The sequence below is a fragment of the Dreissena polymorpha genome, chromosome 10 (genome assembly GCF_020536995.1).
Source record: "Dreissena polymorpha isolate Duluth1 chromosome 10, UMN_Dpol_1.0, whole genome shotgun sequence".
Lineage (NCBI taxonomy): Eukaryota > Metazoa > Mollusca > Bivalvia > Myida > Dreissenidae > Dreissena > Dreissena polymorpha.
In genome coordinates this window covers 10,040,582-10,067,234 of record NC_068364.1, presented here as the reverse complement: position 1 = coordinate 10,067,234, position 26,653 = coordinate 10,040,582, and the positions used below count along the sequence as shown (strand labels likewise).

At 37.2% G+C, this 26,653-nt stretch overlaps 1 protein-coding gene across 1 annotated transcript; it reads right to left on the bottom strand.

Moving 5' to 3' along the window:
- Positions 1 to 424: 424 nt before the first annotated feature.
- LOC127847493 (suppressor of SWI4 1 homolog) lies at positions 425 to 21,430 on the bottom strand. Its single transcript, XM_052379478.1, has 10 exons — positions 21,267 to 21,430; positions 19,954 to 20,115; positions 19,208 to 19,531; positions 18,192 to 18,268; positions 10,733 to 10,840; positions 8,024 to 8,137; positions 6,627 to 6,770; positions 6,001 to 6,155; positions 3,290 to 3,355; positions 425 to 910 (listed from the first exon to the last, which is right to left on the bottom strand). The coding sequence occupies exons 1-10, from the start codon at positions 21,285 to 21,287 to the stop codon at positions 591 to 593; spliced, it is 1,491 nt and encodes a 496-aa protein (XP_052235438.1). The 5' UTR covers positions 21,288 to 21,430; the 3' UTR covers positions 425 to 590.
- Between the last annotated feature and the right edge of the window lie 5,223 nt (positions 21,431 to 26,653).

Below are 26,653 nucleotides of genomic sequence, written 5' to 3'. Positions count from 1 at the left end.
AGAATAACTCACTGCACTGATAGAACATTCATTGGATACCTTGCTTCTTCATTTCTTAATGCACACAACTGATTCTTAAACTCTCAAGTAATTAAACAAATTTAGCCTCTGAAGAGAATTCACTAATGCCTATTTAATGATGAAAACCATATTGGAAATGAGATTCATGGGCTGATGACTTTTTTGACACAGTTATTTTTAAAGTATCTGAGACGATTAAGACACATTTTGTACAAATCCTGACATTTTACCAAAGGCAAGTAAGAGGGAAACATAAATAATGCATGTTATTACAGATCAAAATTGTATTGAATGGGAAATTGAAATGAAAAACAATGCCAAGAATGCTTCCATTAGTACGTTTTCCCACAGCTTGGTTTGTCCTTTCAGACAGACATGTAAATATTTAACAAACACAAATAGATTAATAGTGTGGTCATTTTAATACAAGAAGATGTTAACTTTTGACTTCACATTCAAGCATCTTATTCTGGATTTGAACCACAAAATACCATGTTATACATATAACCTATGTCTTTATTTCAAAACGATTAAACGACAACAGTTTTGCCACATCATTAATATTGCCTTCATTTTTTCTTCCCACCCTTTCTCATCTTTAGCGTCTTTTTCTTTTCCTTCATTTTTTTCTTTTTTTTCTTTCTTTCCATCATTTTCTGCATGGGCGTCATATTGGCCCGTTTGGACTGATTGTTTTTGTCATTCTGTCCTTTGCCTTTGACTACTGAATCAGTTTTACTGTCCATATTTTTAACCTTATTGAATTTAACATCTTTTCTATCTGTAACTAGTTTTGACAGTTTATTAGAACTGTCAATTTTCTTCATTTTTGCTGGACTGTGTGACTTTTGCTGTTTCTTGCGTTTCACTCCACCAGGAATAAAAGAATCTGAAATCCAAAGAAAATCACAATATCAGACTGAAAGTCATCACATACAATATTGCTGGTCAAGTTATTATTGAAATATATGAATCATTTAATGTATATTTCATGAAGTTTTACACATTCAAAGTCAACTGGTTGAATATGGTTTTTAAGTTAGGTACACATCACAACTTGAAAATCTTTTTACCAGTGTCTTCCATGTTACAAATTCTGTATCTGTATTCTTGCATTATCTCCATTTCCAAAGTAATTACTTATCTTTTTGAAGGTAATATTTTAAAGGTAACATGTAATTGGCATCATTTAACTCTTTGTGTTGTTTTTTTTAAAGTAATTTATCAATTAAACATGATTTCATTAGAAAAAATCGCCCAAAATGATACATGTATTTAGTAAAAATCTTTTTATTCAGCTTAGAGACATTAAATAGATATAAGACAGTGAAGGATAATTTTTTCTATTATTATTAAGATAACAATCAAACAGTTTTTTAGTTATTTGTGCTTTTTCCACATATACAACAAAGTCGCTCACCTGAGATTCAAAGGAACTGACCTGTTCTGTGCAGCCCAAGATGTCATTAGCACAAAATGTTCTTACCAAAATGTTCTTCATGACTAGTGAACACCCATGTTTCATGGCCGCCATGTTTTTAAAAAGAACAGAACCATTTTTATACACATCCAAGATATCATTTAAACAAATATTCTGACAAAGTTTCATGAAGATTCATGAAGCCATATAAGGAAAAATGCCCCACCCCCTGGTTACCATGTTTTTCAAGCAACTGGAACCATTTTCAAACTTGTCCAAGATATCATTGGGACAAATCTTCTCACTAAGTTTCATGATGATTGGACAATAAATATGGCTTCTAGAGTGTTAACAAGGTTTTACTATAGCTATTTAAGGAAAAATGCAACGCCTCCTTGGCGGCCATGTTTTTCCACCAACCGGAACCATTTTTTAACTCGTCCAAGATATCATTGGTACAAGTCTTGTGAGCAAGTTTCATGATGTTCGGAAAATAAATGTGGCCTCTAGAGTGTTAATAAGGTTTTATTAAAGCAATATATAGCCAAATTAGGAAAAATGCCCCGCCCCCTAGTGGCCACTTTTTAAAGCAACCGAGAGTGTTAACAAGGTTTTACTAAAGCCATTTAAGGAAAAATGCCCCATCCCCAGGCGGCCATATTTTTCAACCAACCGGCATCATTTTTCAAATTGTCCAAGATATTATTGGGATGAATCTTCTTACCAAGTTTCATGAAGATCGGACAATAAATGTGGCCTCTAGAGTGTTAACAAGATTTTACTATAGCCATATAAGGAAAAATGCCCCGCCCCTTGGCAGCCATGTTTTTCAAGCAAACGTAACCATTTTCAAACTCGTCCAAAATATTATTGGGATGAATCTTCTTACCAAGTTTCATGAAGATCGGACAATAAATGTGGCCTCTAGAGTGTTATCAAGATTTCACTATAGCCATATAAGGAAAAATGCCCCGCCCCTTGGCAGCCATGTTTTTCAAGCAAACGTAACCATTTTCAAACTCGTCCAAAATATAATTGGGATGAATCTTCTGACCAAGTTTCATGAAGATCGGAAATAAATGTGGCCTCTAGTGTTAACAAGATTTTACTATAGCCATATCAGGAAAAATGCCCCGCCCCTTGGCAGCCATGTTTTTCAAGCAAACGTAACCATTTTCTAACTCATCCAAGATATTATTGAGACCAATCTTTATGAAGATTGGACAATAAATGTGGCCTCTAGAGTGTTAACAAGGCAAATGTTGACGCCGCACAACGCATGACGGACAAAAGGCAATTACAAAAGCTCACCATTAGCATATTGTGCTCAGGTGAGCTAAAAATAGCAGCAACACAATTTACAGCAAAATTACAGATGACGCAATTTTCAAGATGGTTGCATCCACCATTCAAAAACATAAAGAATTTTTAAAAAAATATTTTTTTTTAAATTGTTATCTTCATGAAAAGGTTTCATTATTTGCATTTTATTGCAAGTATATGTTTCGTAATTGATTTGCATTAAATGTGTTTTTAAAGGGTTAATTGCTGTAAGAGTGCAGATGAACAGTATACAGTAATAACAAATATTTGAATTGACACATTTGAGAGGAAAAAAAAGAGCTTTGTCAATAGCTATTTTTTTTACTGATCACATGGTAAGCTTATTTTGTGAAATGAAATTGTCAACACCGAACAAGGTTGTCAGTAAAGCATTTTTATAACTTTTTTTCCCAAGAAATATGTTGGTCAGCCATTTAATAACACAACGTCTGAATTTGTTTAATGAACTATGGTAAAAGGCTTACATGTGTCAAACTCTATATATCTTTTTTCTACCCAACATACCTTTATCTGGCATCTGTCCCACTTCTTGTTTGAAGTACTCTACATCATCATCTCCTTCATCAGAGTCTGAAAGAGGTTCATATTTGATATTTGAAATAGCAAGAAACAACTTATGTTGATTACCAAAAGACTTCAACAGGTATCAAATTTTTTTAAATAAGAGCTCCGCGGTCGGAGACAGACGACTCAAAACAGGGCCTTCACACAGGACTTAACCAATTTAACATTTAATTTCACAGTGACCTTGACCTTTGAACTAGCGACCTCAATTTCAATAGGGGTCATCTACTGTCCAAGGCTATTGCACATGTGAAATAACAAGCCAATCTGTCAATTCATTGACAAGTTATTGATCAGAAACAATTTTCACACTTATTGTGACAGTGACCTTTTAGTAGTGACCCCAAGTTTGATAGGGGTCATCTACTGTCCAATGCCAATGCACATGGGAAGTATCGAGCCAATCTGTCCGTCCGTTCACAAGTTATTGATCGTAATCAAAGTTTACTGTTTGTGTGACAGTGACCTTTGATCTAGTCACCCCTATTTCTAAGGGGGTCATCTACTGGCAAAGGCCAATGCACATGGGAAGTTGGGAAGTATCTAGCCAATTGGTCAATCCGTTCACAAGCTGTTGATCGGAAACGAACTGGTCTACCGGGGGGGGGCATAATTAATTATGATTATTCAAACGTCAAAATCTATTTTGTACAATGGCTTAAGCTTCAGAGGTAAATAAGTAACGACGAAGCAGTTACTGCATGATTCCCTCAAAATTTTGGGATACACACTAACAGTAAAATCTTCCTGTCATCTATCTTTAGCTACTATTTTTCTGATACCATATGTCCTCCATGATTCCCATAAAACGTTTACAATATTTCAACCACATGGCCCGATAGTGATCCATTCCAACAACCCTGTACCTGGAAACTCAGGCTCCTCCTCCCTCAACCCTTTGCAGTCTCCTTCTGATCCACATAAAAACCTACCTGGCATGTCAGGACCCCCTAACAACCTTGTAGCTTCCTCCCGATCCCCTCCTCCCGATCCCCTTCATTCCCCTTCTCTTCCTGTAGTTTCCTCCCGATCCCCTCCTCCACCCCCTCATTCCAATTCTCTTCCTGCAGTTTCCTCCCGATCCCCTCCTCCACCCCCTCATTCCCCTTCTCCTCCTGCAGTTTCCTCCCGATCACCTCCTCCACCCCCTCATTCCAATTCTCTTCCTGCAGTTTCCTGCCGATTCCCTCCTCCACCCCCTCATTCCAATTCTCTTCCTGTAGTTTCCTCCCGATCCCCTCCTCCACCCCCTCATTCCTGCAGTTTCCTCCTGATCCCCTCCACAGACCCCCTACCTGGCATGTCTGGCTCCTCCACCCCTCATCCCCCTTCTCTTCCTGCAGTTTCCTCCTGGTCCCCTCCACAGACCCATACCTGGCATGTCTGGCTCCTCCTCCCCCTCATCCCCCTTCTCTTCCTGCAGTTTCCTCCTGGTCCCCTCCACAGACCCATACCTGACATGTCTGGCTCCTCCACCCCCTCATCCACCTTCTCTTCCTGCAGTTTCCTCCTGATCCTCTTCTCCACCCCCTCATCCCCTTTCTTTTCCTGCACTTTCCTCCCAATCCCCTCCTCCACCCCCTCATTCCCCTTCTCTTCCTGCAGTTTCCTCCCGATCCCGTCCTCCGCTCCCTCATTCCAATTCTCTTCCTGCAGTTTCCTCCCGATCCCCTCCTCCACTCCTTTATTCCAATTATCTTCCTGCAGTTATCTCCCAATCCCCTCCTCCACCCCCTCATTCCCCTTCTCTTTCTGCAGTTTCCTCCCGATCCTCTCCTCCACCACCTCATTCCCCTTCTCTTCCTGCAGTTATCTCCCAATCCCCTCCTCCACCCCCTCATTCCCCCTTCTCTTTCTGCAGTTTCCTCCCGATTCTCTCCTCCACCACCTCATTCCCCTTCTCTTCCTGCAGATTCTCACAATCACCTCCTCCACCCCCTCATTTCAATACTCTTCCTGCAGTTTCCTCCTGATCCCCTCCTCCATCCCAACATTCCAATTCTCTTCCTGCAGTTTCCTCCCGATACCTCCTCCACTCCTTCATTCCAATTCTCTTCCTGAAGTTTCCTACCTATCCCCTCCTCAGCCCCCTCATTCCAATTCTTTTCCTGCAGTTTCCTCCCGATACCCTCCTCCACCCATTAATTTCAATTCTCTTCCTGCAGTTTCCTCCCTATCCCCTCCTCCACCCCCTCATTTCAATTCTCTTCCTGCAGTTTCCTCCTGATCCCCCCCCTCATTCCCCTTCTCTTCCTGCAGTTTCCTCCCGATCCCTCCTCCACCCCCTCATTCCCCTTCTCTTCCTGCAGTTTCCTCCCAATCCCCTCCACAGACCCCCTACCTGGCATGTCTGGCTCCTTCACCCCCTTATCCCCCTTCTCTTCCTGCAGTTTTCTCCCAATCCGCTCCACAGACCTCCTACCTGGCATGTCTGGCTCCTCCACCCCATCATTTTCCATCTCTTCCTGCATTTTCCTCCTGATCCCCTCCCCCACCCCCTCATTCCCCTTCTCTTCCTTCAGTTTCCTCCCGATCCCCTCCTCCACCCCCTCATTTCCCATCTATTCCTGCAGTTTCTTCCTGATCACCTCCTTCACCCCCTCATCCCCCTTCCTGCAGTTTTCTCCCAATCCTCTCCACAGACCCCCTACCTGGCATGTTTGGCTCTTCCACCGCCTCATCCCCCTTCTCTTCCTGCAGTATCCTCCTGATCCCCTCCAAGCTTCTCTCCTTGTGCTGCCCCTTCTCCTCCTCCTTACGTGCCACGTTGGCTGCCTGCTGCTGACGACGCGCCTCCTTTAACTTCCTGGAACACAACCAGCCTTGGCAATGAAACATGGAATCACTTGATATCATATGATGTAACAAGCTTCATATGTACATGTTAGTTAATGGGAAATAGTTTTATCTGAAACCTACAAATTTCAGCTTTTTTACACACTCTTATCTAGGAGTGTTGTCTAGAAAACCCTACGTAGGTGAGGGAAAAACTCCACAACTTACTTGCTTCCACAAAAGTATTAATTACTTAACAGTTTATGTTAACAAAGTATTTGATAAACAATCTAGACTGACATTTTTATATAAAGCATTGATGTCGGTGACATGAAACTGAGACTGAGGTATTCTATTAATCAATTAACAAGATGCATTTGCATCAAGCACTTTTCTTATTGAATTATCTGTATAACAATTCATGAACAAGTGAATTATTAAGGTAAGAGTGTAAATCCTCATGGGACTTGGAGGCTGTCCAAATGAGCAGATGAGATCTCACTGTTTCTTGTCTCTGAGTGCTGCCTGTTGAGCAAGCTCTGCCTGTGTGCGTGTGATGAAGGCGTGGTACAGTACAGGCCCCTCACATATACCCTCCTCTATCTTCACCAGCTCTAGGGTCAGCCGGGGGCCCAGCTCTGTCAACCTGCATGGACATATACAAGGTATACGCTTAAATGACAGTATTGGATTTACATATTCAGTATTTTGCTTAACTAACATAACTTAGCTTAAAAACAAAAACAAACACAACAAAAATGAGGAAAAAACAAGTATAATTGCATTTCAAAATCTTACTTAAACTAAAATAATCAAAATGTATCCATATTTCATACATTTTATTGGTCCTCTACATAAAATGTCCACATAAATTGCAAAGTAAAGCAGACGACTGTGCTAGTGTAAACACAACATTTATTTGCGTTATTTTCAAAACCATAATTTTACTTTCTCCAAATTCTCATTAAATGTTGCATGACAAAGTTATAATAAATATGTTCAGTGAATGAAGTTTGAAAGATTTTTTGGCCTAATGCCTATTGCAATGGAGATCTCTCCCTTTCCAGTGTGACTTCTAGATACTAGGTAACCACACAAATAGTTGATGTTATTGCAGGTGTGTATGGGCTATCAGCTTGGTTTAACATGCTGTACATGTAATACGCTGACATGGATTTAATGGGAATTAAATAAATCATTGAATGTTAATTGTTTATTGTTGCATTGGTTGTATTTATTTATAAATTCTTTTTCTGTGGTAACCGGAGAATATGACAAAGCCCAGTAGTTAACTGAAAGTAATTGACTTTAAAACTTAAAATGCCTTTTAAGTTTTTGTTAAATAAATTAACATGTCAGGCATATGAAAACATTACAATTGTAATATTTGCATGAAACAATATTTGCATCAAATTTGCATAAAGATGTTTCAAGTCTTCCTTATTTTATACCAATGTTGTTAATCCATTTTTGTTTACTTCCCAAATGACTTTAAATGTAGGAGCGTGTGTAGCAGTCGTACTGCAGTATAATCTAGTAATTACTTAACATAAATATAGTGTAGCAGTCGTACTGCAGTATAATCTAGTAATTACTTAACATACATATAGTGTAGCAGTCGTACTGCAGTATAATCTAGTAATTACTTAACATACATATAATTTAGCAGTCGTACTGCAGTATAATCTAGTAATTACTTAACATACATATCATGTAGCAGTCGTACTGCAGTATAATCTAGTAATTACTTAACATACATATAATTTAGCAGTCGTACTGCAGTATAATCTAGTAATTACTTAACATACATATCATGTAGCAGTCGTACTGCAGTATAATCTAGTAATTACTTAACATACATATAATTTACTAAGGATGTTTCACATCCTACTCACAGACCTGACAGCACTCTTGGCAGACTTGATGTTACCACGACTACGTATGTGCTGTGGTAGGACCACCTCATTCATGGGCCCGTCCAGCTCCACCTCACTCTCCGATGAATACCCAGCCCTGCAACAACAACAACACCATCAAATACAATTGTCACACACAATAGTTCAGCAATGTTCTGTTTGAGCTCATGGATCATGCAAATGCTTTTTACTCATCTGGAACTTTTATGACTACAGAAATAAATTGAAAAAAAAGTTGGCTTACAAAACAGACTGTTTTGTTGTAATATTGGGCCTTTACAAAAAAGATGATTTATTTCTGGTGGGTGGGTTGGAAAGGTTTTTTATTTTATTTTATATTTCATTTTGTACAAGGCTTGACCATTTCATTTTAAGAGTTGTATATATTTGTATATCGCATTTTTTCTTTGCCATTTATGTGAGTAGAGTCATTAATGTGACATTTAATACAAATACACTTCTGATCTGTTATATCTCATATTGTTTTTTCGCAAATCATGAATGTTCAATACACCTCAAATGAAAATCTTCTGTTTTTCTTGTGTTTTTTTTTCAAGACACTTAAGTTTGGTCTGATTATCTGCCACTATAAACCGACTTTTACGATGTAAAGGTTAAAACTTTTGCATCATAGTCTTGTCGTGCATGCTATTATTGACAATGTACATTGCATCATAGTCTTGCCGTGTATGCTATAATTGACAATGTACATTGCATCATAGTCTTGTCGTGCATGCTATAATTGACAATGTACATTGCTTCATAGTCTTGTCCTGCATGCTATTATTGACAATGTACATTGCATCATGGTCTTGTCGTGCATGCTATTATTGACAATGTACATTGCATCATAGTCTTGTTGTGCATGCTATTATTGACAATGTACATTGCATCATAGTCTTGTCGTGCATCCTTTTATTGACAATGTACATTGCTTCATAGTCTTGTCGTGCATGCTATAATTGACAATGTACATTGCATCATAGTCTTGTTGTGCATGATATTATTGACAATGTACATTGCTTCATAGTCTTGTCGTGCATGCTATAATTGACAATGTACATTGCATCATAGTCTTGTTGTGCATGCTATTATTTACAATGTACATTGCTTCATAGTCTTGTCGTGCATTCTATAATTGACAATGTACTTGCATCATAGTCTTGTGGTGCATGCTATAATTGACAATGTACATTGCATCATAGTCTTGTTGTGCATGCTATTACTGACAATGTACATTGCCTCATAGTCTTGTCAAGCATGCTATAATTGACAATGTACATTGCATCATAGTTTTGTCATGCATGCTATTATTGACAATTTACATTGCTTCATAGTCTTGTCGTGCATGCTTTTATTGACAATATACATTGCTTCATAGTCTTGTCGTGCATGCTATAATTGACAATGTACATTGCATCATAGTCTTGTTGTGCATGATATTATTGACAATGTACATTGCTTCATAGTCTTGTCGTGCATGCTATAATTGACAATGTACACTGCATCATAGTCTTGTTGTGCATGCTAATATTGACAATGTACATTGCACCATAGTCTTGTCGTGCATGCTATAATTGACAATGTACATTGCATCATAGTCTTGTCGTGCATGCTATAAATGACAACGTAAATTGCATCATAGTCTTGTCGTGAATGCCATAATTGACAATGTACATTGCTTCATAGTCTTGTCGTGCATGCTATAATTGACAATGTACATTGCATCATAGTCTTGTTGTGCATGCTAATATTGACAATGTACATTGCTTCATATTCTTGTCGTGCATGCTATAATTGACAATGTACATTGCATCATAGTCTTGTTGTGCATGCTATAATTGACAATGTACATTGCATCATACATAGTCTTGTCGTGCATGCTATAATTGACAATGTACATTGCATCATAGGGTATTGGGTATTTAAGCTGTCTTAATGGCCTCAATTGACTTTGGACGTGTATCTTCTAAGTGTGACATTGACCTTTGAGGTGGGGGATGGATGGTACATGGATCATAACATCTCATTTAAATTTCTGCAAATTTATTTTAAAATCCATCCAATCAATCTATGACAAATTTATGGCTGAGACATGACTTGTATTTTTGTACAGACCTCCAGACGGACAGAACTCTGTGAACTTTGGCTGATAATTGAACTTGGCCTCCATTTTAAATTACTTTTAAACATTTGTTGTTAAAATGATGATCAGATGAAAAATGGTAAAACAATAAAAAAGAGCGGTGATACTGATGAAAAAAAAGATTGATGGACAGTAAGAAACTATATTCCTCCCTTCGAGGCCATTATAACTTACCAATTTACACACCAGATTGAGACTTTACAACTCAACCAAATTTTACAATTGCAAATTATCATGACATAATGACATAAATAATTATGAATTATTTACAAACAGTTAATAAATAACAAATATAGTCTACCAGCTAGCAGTCAACCAACATTCACATTCAATTCTCAATAAATTGGTACTTAATTACTGGTAAGTGAGTGACGTTTATAGCATGTTCAATGTGCTTCAGTAGAAGACATGAGGCTAGTCTAACTCTAAGAGTCTCAGGCTAGTGATGTTGCTTAGTGACCAGCTTGAGTGGACTAGAGCTATGAGAACATGTATGTGAAGACTGTTCAAGCAGGTGCAGGGACAAGTGAGAGACTGTTTCCCTACCTGGTCATGTATTCACTGATGTCCCCATACTTTCCAAGGTTGGGCACTCTAGACTGCACAAGCTTCTTAACTCCCCGACTCATTCCCACTGGCACCACCTTGATGTTGCTGATCAACATAATAATGGACAAGATCAACAGAACCCTCAGTTGAATAAAGGTCTGCTCACATGCAAGATATTCTCAATATGTTTTCTACCCAATATTAGCATCCACTATCACATGGTGAGAGTTGTTTGGCTTACCCAGTCTGCTGTAGACATTAACAATACTGTAAAAGTCTGTCTGTTATATATTTGTGTATGTTGACAGCCATTTTCTTATATCTTTTTAGTTTTCATGTACATGTACATAAATGTACACAATTATAAAACAAGAGGGCCTGAAAGGCCCAAAGTCGCTCACCTGAGATAAGAAGAAATGACCTGTTTTTTGAAGCTCAAGATATCAATGGAACAAATGTTCTAACCAAGTATCATGAAGAATGAACAACAAATGGCCCCTTGGCGGCCATGTTTTTTTAACAGACCTGAACCATTTTTTAACTCTTCCAAGATATGTCCAAATTTCATGAAGATTGGGGAAAAAATGTGTCTTCTAGACTGTTCACATGTTGTCACTATATACATATAAAGAAAACTGCCCCACTCCCTGGCGGCCGTGTTTTTTCACTGATCATGACCATTTTCAAACTCGTCCGAGACACATAACTAATGTTTTGACAAAATTTCATGATGATTAGGCAAAACATGTGACTTCTAGAGTGTTCACAAGCTTTTTTACAATATAAATATAAGGAAAAAGACCCCCAACCCCCTGGCGGCCATGTTTTTTTACCGATCCAAACCATTATCGAACTCAACTGTCCTATCCAGGTGTGGTAGTGCGGTCTCCTTCGCTTACGCAAATGAACCGGTCACAGGACGGTTACAAGTTATGTAACTTTGTGAGCTCTTATGTAATGCGGAAATATTTGTTTGACGAACTCTTATTTCCGGTCAGGATGACTGAACTGACTGGTTGTAATTCAAATAACTAAAGGCGTTCAGTCAGGGACGCCTAAATACACTCAAAGAATTTATTTATAAGTGAAAACCAAGGCAGCTTTAACAAAAATAACTAATTTTTATTCCAAGAACTGCGAAAATGAAGAACAATGACAGAAAATTAAGAAAAGGTACAAGCCAAGTCTAAAGAATCTAAGTATCGTTACAAAAATGAACAACATACAGCAAATACCTTAATGAATGTAAAAAGAAGTTCAAAATCTGTCAAAAAAACCTGATATAAATATAAGTCACTGTTAGTCTAGAAAGTGCTTCAAAAATCTAGTATACAAAATAGGTCTAATTTAATCTAAAGAACAATATTTATGGAGATTAGGAAACTTCAGTGAATCAAATGTAAAAATAAGAAAAAATTACTAAAGTTATTGAAATAGAATAGAGTCTTTCTAATTTAGAAAATGCCAAATAAAAATAATCTAAATAATAAGAATAATTTAGAAAATAATGCCAAAATGTCTTGATGCTGGTGTTAAAAATAATTTAGAGTTTAATTATTTCAAAATTCCAACCTTTTTCAAAAGATGTTAACTTTTCAAGAAAGCATCAAGAGGTGTTTAAATCAGCCAAAACAGCTTATTTTATACAGTTCAGAAGAGATCAATGGCAGAGTAGTCAATTTTCCATCAGAACAGTGCATTTATCAATGATCAATATCTTCCCAAATTCCAGAGCAGAACTAAAAATGATTACTGAACCAGGTTAAACAAGACTATTGTCAAGCAATATAAGTACCCTACCAGCTCCACCATTGTCAGAAATTCCAGATTTTTTTAATATATATATTTGTTGCCATAGCAACCAAATTTTTTTATTTAGGAACAAAATGAAATGACGTGCATAATGTCCATATTGCCATCTATCCATGTTTAAAGTTTCATGATAAAATATTAAGAACTTTAAAAGTTATTGCAGGATCCAGAAAACCACCATTTTCAGCAGTATTTCTAATCTATTTGTTGCCATAGCAACCAGAATTTTTGACGTCGGAACGAAATGAAATGACGTGCATAATGTCCATATTGCCATCTATCCATGCTTCAAGTTACATGAAAAAATATTAAGAACTTTAAGTTATCGCAGGATCCAGAAAACCACCATTTTCAGCTGTATGTCTAGTCTATTTGTTGCCATAGCAACCAGAATTTTGTATGTTGGAACGAAATGAAATGACGTGTATAATGTCCATATTGCCTTCTATCCATGTTCCAAGTTTCATGAAAAAAATATTAAGAACTTTAAAAGTTATCGCAGGATCCAGAAAAACCACCATTTTCAGCAGTATTTCTTGTCTATATGTTGCCATAGCAACCATAATTTTTGACATAGGAACGAAATGAAATGACGTGCATAATGTCCATATTGCCATCTATCCATGTTCCAAGTTTCATGCAAAAATATTAAGAACTTTTAAAGTTATCGCAGGATCCAGAAAAGTGTGACGGACGGACGGAGACAAAACCATAAGTCCTCTCCGGTGAAACCGGTAGGGGACTAACAAGGGAGATAAATACTGCATAAATACTGCAAAATCATGTACATGTTGTCTTTCTTTCAGTTATCTCTTAGTTGAAAGGCTTATCATAAGTGTTAATGACTAAAACAGTTACATGTATGTTAACTTTGAAAATTCTGTGTTATGAAAAATTACATTATACAGTTTAATGTCACATAATATTGACATAATAAAACCAAATTTTACTACACAGGAAACAAATGTTCTGACCAAATTTCATGAAGATTGAGCAAACTAGAAAGTTAACAAGATTTTACTATAGCCATATAAAGAAAAATGCCCCGCCCCTTGGCAGCCATGTTTTTCAAGCCAAGGTTACCATTTTTGAACTCATCCAATATATCATTGGGACAAATTTTCTGAGCAAGTTTCATGAAGATCGGAAAATAAATGTGGCCTCTAGAGTGTTAACAAGGTTTTACTTTAGCCATATAAGGAAAAATGCCCTGCCCCCTGGCGGCCATGTTTTTCAACCAACCGACATCATTTTCGAACTCGTCCAAGATATCATTGGGATGAATCTTCTGACCAAGTTTCATGAGGATCGGACAACAAATGTGGCCTCTAGAGTGTTAACAAGATTTTGCTACAGCCATATAAGGAAAAATGCCCCGCCCCTTGGCAGCCATGTTTTTCAAGCAAACGTAACCATTTTCGAACTCATCCCAGATATCATTGAAACCAATCTTCCGACCAAATTTCATGAAGATTGGACAATAAATGTGGCCTCTAGAGAGTGAACAAGGCAAATGTTGACATCGCACAACGGACAAAGCACGACGGACAAAAGGCGATCACAAAAGCTCACCATGAGCATGTTGTGCTCAGGTGAGCTAAAAAACTAAAGCTTTGTCACAGACGTGACAAATACCCCCACATGCCGCATTGCCACTTAATATTTTGCATGTCGTCTTCACAAAAAACAGCGGACACCATGCTCAATTTTTAAAACTCACTAAGTAACCGCTTGACCTAGTTTTTGACCCAGAAAGGCCCATGTTCTTACTTGGCCTTAAGATCATCTCCATAAAACTTCTGACCAAGTTTGGTGAAGATCTGATGTAAACTACTTGAATTAGAGAGTAGAAACCATGCTGAATGTTAAAAAACACACCAAGTGACCCCGTGACCAAGTTTTTGGCCCAGAATGGCCCATGTTCAAACTTGTCCTAGATATCATTTAGATAAAACTTGTGACCAAGTTTGGTGAGGATTGGATGAAAACTACTTGAAATAGAGAGCGGACAACATGGTGAGGTTTAAAATGCACTAAGATACCCCATGACCTAGTTTTTGACCTGGCATGACCCATATTCAAACTTGACCTAGACATCATCTAGATAAAACTTCTGACCAAGTTTGGTGAAGATTGGATGAAAACTACAGTACTTGAATTAGAGAGCGGACAACATTGTGATGTTTAAAACGCACTAAGTGACCCTGTGACCTTGTTTTTGACCTGGCATGACCCATATTCAAACTTGCTCTAGACATTATCAAGATACAATTTCTGAACAATTTTGGTGAAGATTGTATAAAAACTACTTGAATTAGAGAGCGGACAACATGGTGAGGTTTAAAACACACTAAGTGACCCCGTGACCTAGTTTTTGACCCGGCATGGCCCATGTTCGAACTTGACCTACACATCATCTAGTTACAACTTCTGACCAAGTGTGGTGAAGATCGGATTTAAACTATTTGAAATAGAGAGCGGACACCATGCTCAATGTGTTAAATGTACTAAGTGACCCTGTGACCTAGTTTTTTATCTGGAATGGCCAATGTTCGAACTTGGCCTTCAGATCATCCAGATAAAACTTCTGACCAAGTTTGGTGAAGATCGGATGAAAACTACTTGAATAAGAGAGGACACCTTGCTGAATGTTAAAAAAACGCACTAAGTGACCCCGTGACCTAGTTTTTGACCCGGCAAGGCCCATGTTCGAACTTTGCCTTAAGATCATCTAGATACAACTTCTGACTAAGTTTGGTGAAGATCGGACGAAAACTACTTGAATTAGAGAGCGGACAACATGCTGAATGTTTTAAACGCACTAAGTGACCATGTGACCTAGTTTTTGACCCGGCAAGGCCCATGTTCGAACTTGGCCTAGACATCATGTAGATACAACTTCTGACCAAGTTTGGTGAAGATCGGATGAAAACTACTTTAATTAGAGAGCGGACACCATGCTGAATGTTAAACAAGAGCACCGCCTTGCGGGTGCAGACCGCTCATCTATTTTCTTTTTAAAGGTGAAGGGACTCTCATTTTCAATCACAAAGGAGGGAGGAGTGGAGTGAAGAGGGGTGTATAGTGTGGGGTTGTGGACATTTATTACATTATCTTCCAAAAAAGCGAAAAAAAAAATCAAAAAAAAATCGGGGGTGGGGGGGTGGGGGGGGGTTTTTGGGTGCGATGGTTGGACGGTATTTAAAACATAACCGTTTTAAAAAAAAAATGGGGGGGGGGGGGGGGGTATAGTGCGAGGCTGTGGTGATAATTTGTGAGATGATCTTTAAAAAAAAAAAAAAAAAAAAAATCAAAAAAAAAAATTGGGGGGTGGGGGTGGGGTGGGGGGGGGTGGGGTGGGGGTATAGTGTGAGGGTGTGGTGGTCATTTGTGAGATGATCTTAAAAAAAAAAAAAAAAAAAAAAAAAAATTAGGGGGGGGGGAGGGGGAGGGGGGGGGGAGGGGGGGGAGGGCACGGGGGATGGTTTGGGTGAAGTCTATTGTGGTATGTCAGGTAAGAGTAGTTTCATCAAAGTATCAATCAAATCTAATCATAAATAAAGAAGTTATGGCAATTTTAGCAAAATTTTATAATTTGACCTTGAGAGTCAAGGTCATTCAAAGGTCAAAGTAAAATTCAAGTTGCCAGGTACAGTAACCTCATGATAGCATGTAAGTATTTGAAGTTTGAAAGCAATAGCCTTGATACTTCGAGTGGATCGAAACACAAAATTTAACCATATATTAAAAGTTACTAAGTCAAAAAAGGGCCATAATTCCGTAACAATGACAACCAGAGTTATGCAACTTGTCCTTTTACTGTACCCTTATGATAGTTTGTGAGTGTTCCAAGTATGAAAGCAATATCTATGATACTTTAGGGGTAAAGTGGACCAAAACATAAATCTTAACCAAATTTTCAATTTTCTAAGTATAAAGGGCCCATAATTCTGTCCAAATGCCAGTCAGAGTTACATAACTTTGCCTGCACCGTCCCCTTATGATAGTTCATAAATCTTGCAAGTATGAAAGCAATAGCTTTGATACTGTAGGAATAAAGTGGACCTAAACACAAAACTTAATCAAATTTTCAATTTTCTAAGTATAAAAAGGGCACATAATTCTGTCAAAATGCCAGTCAGAGTTACATTACTTTGCCTGCACAGTCCCCTTATGATAGTTAGTAAGTGTTGCAAGTATGAAAGCAATAGCTTTGATGCTTAAGGAATAAAATGGACCTAAACACAAAACTTAACCAAAATTGTCAATTTTCTAAGTATAAAAAGGGCACATAATTCTGTCAAAATGCATGCCAGAGTTATCTAACTTTGCCTGCCCAGTCCCCTCATGATAGTAAGTAAGTGTACCAAGTTTGAATGCAATAGCATTGATACTTACTGAGAAAAGTGGAACTAAACGCAAAACTTAACCAAAATTTTCAATTTTTTAAGTATAAAAAGGGCACATAATTCTGTCAAAATGCACGCCAGAGTTATCTAACTTTGCCTGCCCAGTCCCCTCATGATAGTAAGTAAGTGTACCAAGTTTGAATGCAATAGCATTGATACTTTCTGAGAAAAGTGGACCTAAAGGCAAAACTTAACCGGACGCCGACGCCAACGCCAACGCCGACGCCAAGGTGATGACAATAGCTCATAATTTTTTTTCAAAAAATAGATGAGCTAAAAACGCACTAAGTGACCCCGTGACCTAGTTTTTGACCAGGCAAGGCCCATGTTCGAACTTGGTCTTAAGATCATCTAGATACAACTTTTGACCAAGTTTGGTGAAGATCGGATGAAAACTACTTGAATTAGAGAGAGGACAACATGCTGAATGTTTAAAACGCACTAAGTGACCCCGTGACCTAGTTTTTGACCCGGCAAGGCCCATGTTCAAACTTGGCCTAGACATCATGTAGATACAACTTCTGACCAAGTTTGGTGAAGATCGGATGAAAACTACTTGAATTAGAGAGCAGACACTTAATACGGACCGACAGACAGACCGACCGACTGACCGACAAGTTCACTCCTTTATACCCCCCCTAAACTTCGTTTGTGGGGGTATAATAAACCTTTTTTTGTCTTTTAAGGTATTACTAACAGTTACAATAATATCTATATTGAACACATTAAGTCAGTCTTTTTGCTACAGCAGCCACTGGACCGACTATCAACCGTTCCCCACTTACTAAAATAATTATCTGCACATTTGTGTACATAACTATTCCTTCAGCAAAGTCACTATATCTGTATGTATTTTTGTTGATAGTGAAGGTAGTGGGTGGGGAGGGTGACAATATTCACACATATGTGTCAGTTACTAAAATCTGCAAAAACTCAATCAAATAGGTACCATAAGATAACTGCACTTCGACAATAATATGGATACGAATAACTGCACAAATACACATTAACTTCTAAGGAAAACCATACGAACTCAGAGCAGCAATATTGTTAAGTTATAAATCATAATTTTGAGAGGAATTTAAATACATACAATGTTCAATATAGATTTTTCAGAATTTTTAATTTCCCAAAAGGAAATTATTTAAATATTTTTATGTCACATAATGCTGTCAAAACATAAACATTTATTTACTGGAGATGCAAGCCCTTTATAACAATGTAGCTGAACTCACAAGTGTCTGAAGTCCAGTAGGTGGGAGTCCGAGTGATAGTTCACCATCACACAGCGCTTCACATCATTCAGTTTCACCTAACAAACATGTAGAGACGATTGCTAGTGTATATAAACAGTAAAACATAAACAAATAAAGTTAAGCAAGTAAATGCATGATCCATCTTGTGTGTACCTTCTATTTCTCCATATTTTTCCATATTTTTTTAAATGAAAATCAATTTATACTGGTAAAAAAATTATTCCAACATGATACATTATGATGGATTTTTTTTTTTAATAATGGATAAAAAAAATCACTTTAAACCAGAAAAACATAACCATAAGCTTTAAATTAAATAAACTTATTACACGACATGCACACTCTTAACCAAACTTTGTCACAGTAGTGACGAATACCACCCAAGCCAAATGGCATATTGTTGTAATCAACATGAAATAGAAATTCTAAGCTGACAAGTGGCATTATTTTGTGCAATTTTGTTATATTACTATAGGATGATAAAAATTGCACATACCAAATAGAACATGAGATGTGTTTGTCAGAAACACAATGCCCCATTCTGCGCCTCTTTGATTTATAATATTTTTTTTATCATTTGGCAGGTACAGATAATTATCTCCCTTTGAAGCTTCTTACTTCCCTTTGATTTGTTTTTTTGACCTTTGACCTTGAAGACTCAAAATTTGAGCTCCATGAGATACACATGCATGCCAAATATCAAGTTGCTATCTGAAGTGACATAGAAGTTATGAGCATTTTTCGAAACCTAAACGCAAAGTGTGACGGAAAGACAGACAGACTGACAGTCCGATCACTATATGCCCTCCTTCGGGGGCATAAAAATGTCACAAAGAACAATACAGGCAGACCTCTATTGCAAATAAAGTATATCCTTACAGACACATCTTTAGTCATTACAGTATACATCTCTCATACTCTTAGCAGGGTCTTAGGTATAATCATATCATAAGTTCAGAAAAATGAAGAAGAAAATATATAGCTAGATAATATACCTTATGTATGTTTATAGATGGAAACAAATTCTGGAACATTGATGACATAAGTTTGATGTGATTTTCCTCGCCCGAGAAATTGTTCATCACCACCAGAGGATGGTGCATAAACTGCATTTGCTCAAGATTAGGCTTGCGTAGAGATGATATCACGTCCTTTGCAAGACAATAGTTGTGCACTTTGAAGGTCAGTGTAGGTCCCCGAGGAAGGCGACAAAGTCTCATGTACACACCAACGTCAGTTTTTGTGAAGATCATGAAATGTGTAACATGCAGCATCCCCGCAACATTAACAAAGTCTTTCAGCACATTCTTTTTTCGCACCTGAAAAAGTATGGGTGAATTTTCAACTTCTTACACCTTGAAATTGTCCTTAGTAATGGACAAGTAGACAAGAACATTTTACTTGATCAGTTTCCGTCAAAGCCACATTGATTATAATCCTCAGGGAGATGGGCATTTTCCATATGAATGGCTCAATGCACTCCCAATCAAATGTTGTCACACAGGAAAGGTGAATGCAAAATGATTTTATCTGCAACATGGTTTTAATAAAAGACAAAATAAATTAAACAGTAATTTAAGCATGATTGACACCTGAAAAGGGTGTCTAACAATACATGCCCTGCTAATTACATCATGGTCTAACAATATATGCCCTGCTTATTACATCATGCTATCTAAGTATCTGTTTGGCTGTTGACAGGACTTTGGTATCCAGTGTATCATGCTCTATTCGCACAAACCTGAAGGTTTTTTGCGGTGAAGGGTTCCATCAGAAGGCGAGTGTCAGCCACCAGCTGTTTGACATTCTTCCCCACATGGCCTCGATGAAACACAAATGAGTGTGGCGCCCCCTTGAACTGCTCCTCTACAGGATCAATGGGGCAGGTTTTTTTCTTCTTACCCTAATACAAAAAAGTGTTACACATAAAGGAAAGGGCCTTCAGTGAAAACAAAGCCTTCAGTGATGGGAGAGGGCTTCATGTGTCTTATTTTGAGCAATTTCGAACATGTGATAATAAATATATTATTAATACTGTAGGTTTCCACGTATAGCGCGCAGTGTTTTACCTCCAAAATTCAAATTAAAAAGCTGGTGCGCGCTATACATTGATACAGCGCTATCCTGGCTGCTAAATTGTTAAAAAAAAAAGGTGCGTTATCGTAAATAATCAAAATGGCCGCCATGTTTTTTTCCAGAAAACTACCACCCTATAATCGTACAGACTGAGGGGCCATTGTCTAAACAACAAGAAGTCGCTACTGGTAGATATGAATGCGGTTGAAGAAGTTTTGGTAAAAAATAAATTTGTTTGAATGAACTTGCGGACATTTCTTTGTTTGTGTTTCTACACTTCTTTATTGATGAACTCCGATGGGGATTGTTGTCGGCATTCCGGAGAGCAGGGCGGCAAGGGTAGGTGCGAACGAGGTCTTTTTTGCGGGTAACGCAATTTTTGAATGCTTAATTAAGCTTTCCAATGCCCCGGATTATTGGATTGTGCAATAGTAAAATGGCGGCCATTTTCGGTCCGATTTGGTGGTTTTATTGTCTTTAAATATTTTTTCTCCATTTTTGCATTTAAAAAACAGCCTGCGCGCTATACACGGGAGCGCGCTATAGGTGGAAACCTACGGTATGTCCATGCTGAAATTTTCATCATGAGATTACGTCATAATGAGATAACGTCATAAGCATTATTTCGCTCCCTGATATATGGACTTTACTAGTGTATAGTATTCTTTTCTTTTTTGAATCGGTGACAAAAAGTTGGAAAATTGTCATTTCGACAATTATGTGAGGGGACACCATGTGAGGTAGACTCCTTTAATTTATTACCAATACTATCATTTTTATCTTCGACCATTGATTTATTATGTTTAACACTCTACTTACAATCAAACCAGCTTATATTTATATGTATAATGTATTTTCATACAGTTATTTACAAATCGTCGCGAAATCTGGTTGCAGTATTAATTTTCAATGTTCATATCGCAAATCAAAGACAATCAGCAATAAAATATCTTAAGAAATTTTGCAAAAATAACTGACCTTTTTTCTGTTTTTCCCCATGTTTGCTTCTTACGGAAAACACTTGCAATCACGTTTTGACGGATAGTTTGTTGTTTTGGTGTGCACGTGTAGTCAGAAGTACGAACACTTTCCGCTGAGGCTCGGTGTTTTCCGTCAATGGCCACATATTGCACCGAACGACGCACTCTGGATCAGCAGACGATTTATTTCATAGAATCCGAGATAGCCGATGTATCACGATTGCGAACGACGCACATTGATCAATCGGGAATCCTCGGACTATTCCGCCATAAGGGCGATCGTATGTGGTGTAGCCCACTGTCCGAAGTGTTCAGATTGGCACATTAATGATCATTGTGTACACACCGGTCTTACTGACAATAACGTAGTGACGTCACCATCTATGTATAGAATGCATTAATGATACTTCAAAATATCAACCCACAACCCCTCAACCGGTTACTAGATTTACCGAAAGCGCGCGCTTTCGGTATCGGTAACGAAAGCGCATTGTCAGTACCGAAAGCGCACTGTAAAATGTAAATTATGGAAATAATCAGTTGACCAGTTAAATTTTCAATTAAAGAATAACTGAAAACATATATGCATTTTTCATGGAATATTTCGTAGAAATTCGATCTTAAGCGCGTTACATTATGTCAATTAACGCTGTATCGGTACCGAACGCACAATGTCAGTACCGAACCCGCATTGTATAATGTAAATTATGAACAAAAATCAATTAAATAATAACCAAAAACTTGTTTATTAATGCAGTTTTCATGGACTTGATCGTACAAATTCGATCTTAAGCGCTACATTGTGTCAATAAACGCTGTCGCCCACTAAAACAGCATGCCGCGATGATGGCGGAAATCAATTGCGTGACAATAAACACATTAATAAAGCAACGAACGAGTCTTTTTCTGATTATTTGATGTTTTGTTAACCAACCTACAACTGAATGCCCGAGTAAGCAAGTGCATAGAAATATAAATTGTATCAAGATTATCACTTTTGTTGAAATTATGATCAGTTTACGTCGTATTTGCTCAATCAGAATTTAATATTATAAGTCGTATAGTCTGTGTAATTAACGTCATCAACAATGCAACCATAACCGTTTAAGCGATTCTAATTGAGAGCGAATTATTAAACAAATTTGATTACAAACCAACACTCGTTAAGTCATTAAAATCATTACTTATAGTATTTATCAAATGAAGTTAGTTATAGTAGACTTATAGCGAAAAAAGATTATTCGTAGATCTATCAGTGCAGACAATCTAATCGTAATTTTAACAAAATCAATTTCTTAAAATGAAAGAAATGCGATTTAAAAACCAAAAGAATTTAGGAAACTTTTTAAAAAGAAGACATTTAATACCACGGGTGATAGATAATATTGATATAGATGCCTCTTTGAACGTTATCTTCTTCAAACATAAGTGACGAAGAAGAAGACATGTACATGTATCATTTTCTTAATTAATGTATTACTATTTTGCACACGTACTGGCATATGCCGTAGATTGTACTGGCGTACTGATCGATGAGCTGACTGTAGAATGATATGTTCTTTTTATTATTTCAATATCGTTGCCTTCAATTAATCCTTAACATATAGGCAGCGGTATTCTATGTCACTGACTCGCTGCAGAGTATCGATCTAGTGAAAAATACCGCATCACCGTTTATCGGTGAACTTAGCCTTCTGTTAGTTACCTTCACATGTATCCTTTACCTTCGTGAATATAAACATATTTGGTGCGTAACAGTGTCAAAGATCATCCTCCGTGCACAGTAATTTTGTTATATTACACTCCCGATCCTTTTGGAATTTGAAATCGGACTCGTCACTGGATTAAACCCTCTGGTAGGATTGCCATTCTTTCGCTTTGATCTTTATGTTTCATCTTGACCTTAGGAGCTTAAGGCACGGGTGTTTTGTGCGACACATGTCTCCACATGGTAATCATTTGTGTCAAGTTATTTTAAAATCGCAAATACATCATGAACGAAACAAATATCAAGTGATAAGGAAATGCGTTTTTATGCATATGCATACAGGAGCAGTAATAAATACTGTTAAATGTTCTACTAACTTAGTAGAATTTTATGAATATTCACATTTGCTAAATACAAAAATGTGTTTTCTTTCCCACAGTAATTTTGCCTTAAGAACATATAAAAATGCAAGAAAATACATACCTTACATTTTGATGACCTGAAGTATGGCTGACTTAAAAACTGATTAATTCAGACACGCATGAATTATTCCTATAAGGTTCCAATAAACTTGGTAAATTTGAGGTTAATATTGAGTTAATTATGTGCGCACACTTCAAGCTGACAGAATAGTATCAGTTTTTAATTGTGTGTAATTTAATTCGCACCTCTCGCTTAACTCAACGTTCAATGGCACGCGCACTTAACAAAATTATCGCAACTAATGCGAGCTAGAATTAATATGTGACTACTTGCTATACAGCCAGTATCATGCGAAAATGGAACTTATTTAATTGTGGTTCCCTCCTTGAACTTATGTTGTCTGTCGACTTTTAGAATAATGTGTGAGTAATAAATGTATTGCTTCAGATTCACAAGCTTTTTTTTAAGAAATGAAATATGCAAATTATATATATATTATGTATATATATTTTTTCTGTTTCTTTAATGTATCTTATTTATTTGTGACATGCTTATTTTTTTGAAGAAATGAGAGATTCAAATGTGTCTTATTTATATTTTATCCATGTCTTAAATGTGTACTATTTATATAAGACTACATTCTATACTGCCAGTGTCATGCGAAAATGGATCTTATTTCTTAATATCCACCTTCACACTTTATTCTTTATTAGCGCTGTCTTTAATTAGGCTATCACTATTTAAAGAACAGATTACTGTGAAATTAATAAAAATGTGCAACGGTGATATTGATCCATTCTCGTTGTTAATTTTAAATGTACACAACAGTTTAGCAATAAATGAGATCAGTTATTTTGGCAGTAAATCCTTTTTTTCCAGTACAGTAGGCAGGTGCCTGTATATTGAGCTGACAAGATAGGGATCATCACAGCAGGTTGCTAATACACAGTGTAGACTTCCCCTGTTTTATTATTGTATTTGTTATTTACCTGATTGGAATAAATGAAGTGTATTCAAACGGGTCTGCTGGCGTTATGTTAAAGGTCATTTTATGTGAAAAGCTGGGTTTCGGACATAATTTCAATCGTTTTGCTTTTATACACAATTTTTGAAACAATGAATATATTGGCGCGATGAAACATGATTTATAAATCAAGCTGACAGAATAGTTTCAGTTCTTAATTATGTGTACGGTAATTTAATTCCCATCTCTCGCTTAACTCAACGTTCAATGGCACGCGCATTTAACAAAATTATAAAACATCACGTGTTTCATTATATTTCTTTTTATAAATTATGCACAAATATTATATGTTATACATTGTTTTACTTTTTTTACTCAACCAGAAAGAAATAATAAAACATTGTTATATATAAAGCGCTTTACTTTTGCAAAATGCTACATTAAATAAGGAAATATCGTATTGTTTTTGTTACGTGCTTGACATATTTATAAAAAAAGCAGTTTTTTTAATACAATCGGAATTTGACCTTTATTTTTATGCAATCCACACACAAAAAATTAGCGGCCAAGCGCTCGGCCGCTGATGGTGTATTGTAGTATATACAATAATGATAAGAAACAGTAGCAGACAACAGGCATCAGGTTGATAAGAAGAACTGATGTATTTATTGGACGTGAATAACATCACCAACTAAAAATGTTTTGAAATAATAAATTTGCCCAGAATAATTGTATAACATTATTCATCTAGCGGCAAAGTGCATTAATCTGTTTTACTGTTTAGTAATACCATCATTTTAAAACTGATAACGGAAATAAAAAATATCGTGTTTTTTTTGGTTAAGTGTAGGTGCTTGAATTAATTATTGTATTACATGTGCCGCATTTAAAGATACTACATCCGCACATCAGACCAAGATAGATATATTTGACATAAGACCACACCACAGTGAGGCGTTATGAGAGACAGTAACAATCAGGGTGATAGGTGACATTGACGCACAGACTGAACAAAGTTCATGTTATGTTTTGTACGAACGAAAGGCCATACGAACGTACGGACCGACGGGCGAAGGAACGAAAGGGGGGACGTACGAAGTAACGAACGAACGGACGAATTAGCGAATTGACGAATGAACAGACGGACGGATGAACGAAGAAGGGACGGTCGGACGAAGGAACAGACGGACGAACGAACAGACTCATGAACGGACGAACGCACGGACGGACGAACGAAAGAAGGGACGGACGAACGAAGGAACTGACTAACGAACCAACGGATGCACAGACTTGAGAACGAAGGAACGGGCGGACCGACGGAGGAACGAACGAACGGAGAGACGAACGAAAGAAGGGACGGATGGACAAAGAAACGGACTAACGAACAAACGGACGCACGAACGTACGAACGAAGGAACGACGGACGAACGCAGGAACGGACGGGCGCACGAACGAAGGGTCGAACAGACGGGCGAATGAACGGACGCACTGACGAACGAATGAACGGACGAACGCACGCACGAACAAACGGGCGGACGAACAGACGAGTTCCCCATCCAGATCAGCACTAAAGGCGACCGCGACAACAGAAGTGCCTGTGCCCATTGCACTAGCACCATTGGTGTGATTTGTGAATGTTTCCTTTTCCCCCCTCAGTTTCTATTTCTTTTCCCCTGTAACATTGCTTATGTTTCTTTCCATCAATGTTAGTGGACTTGTATATACGTTGCATTCTATATTATGTTTTTTGGACTTGTAAGTCGCAATTTGCATCTTGTATTGTCAATTTACTACGACGTCATGACATAATGTCATGCGTAAATATATTATTTATCGGGATAGGGCTCCACTAAGGTTCGCCTTTCAGCCCAATCCTATGTCAATGTCATGTAACTTGTGAATATGTTACTATGTCGTAATAAATAAGTTTAAACCAAATAACGTTACGTAACATTCACAACAGGTACCATATTGGCCAGAACAGAAATTAGTAAGTGGTGTTTAATCTATATTTATATTGGATAATTACATATATGTATTGTCACGAGTAAAGATGAAGCATAAACAAAACAAAAGTGCCCATCACACAAACATGATTACTATTAACAAGATTTGGGTAGATTTGGGCATCCTTATTATTATTATTTAATTATTATTATTATTATTAACGTCTGTGCTCCGGCGTTATAATTTGTTTACATCTTCGTGGATTGTTAATGGAGTTTTTAACAATCCAATAATTGATTTTTGTGTTCTTATCATTGGTTCTGTATTGTTAAATGTTACATGT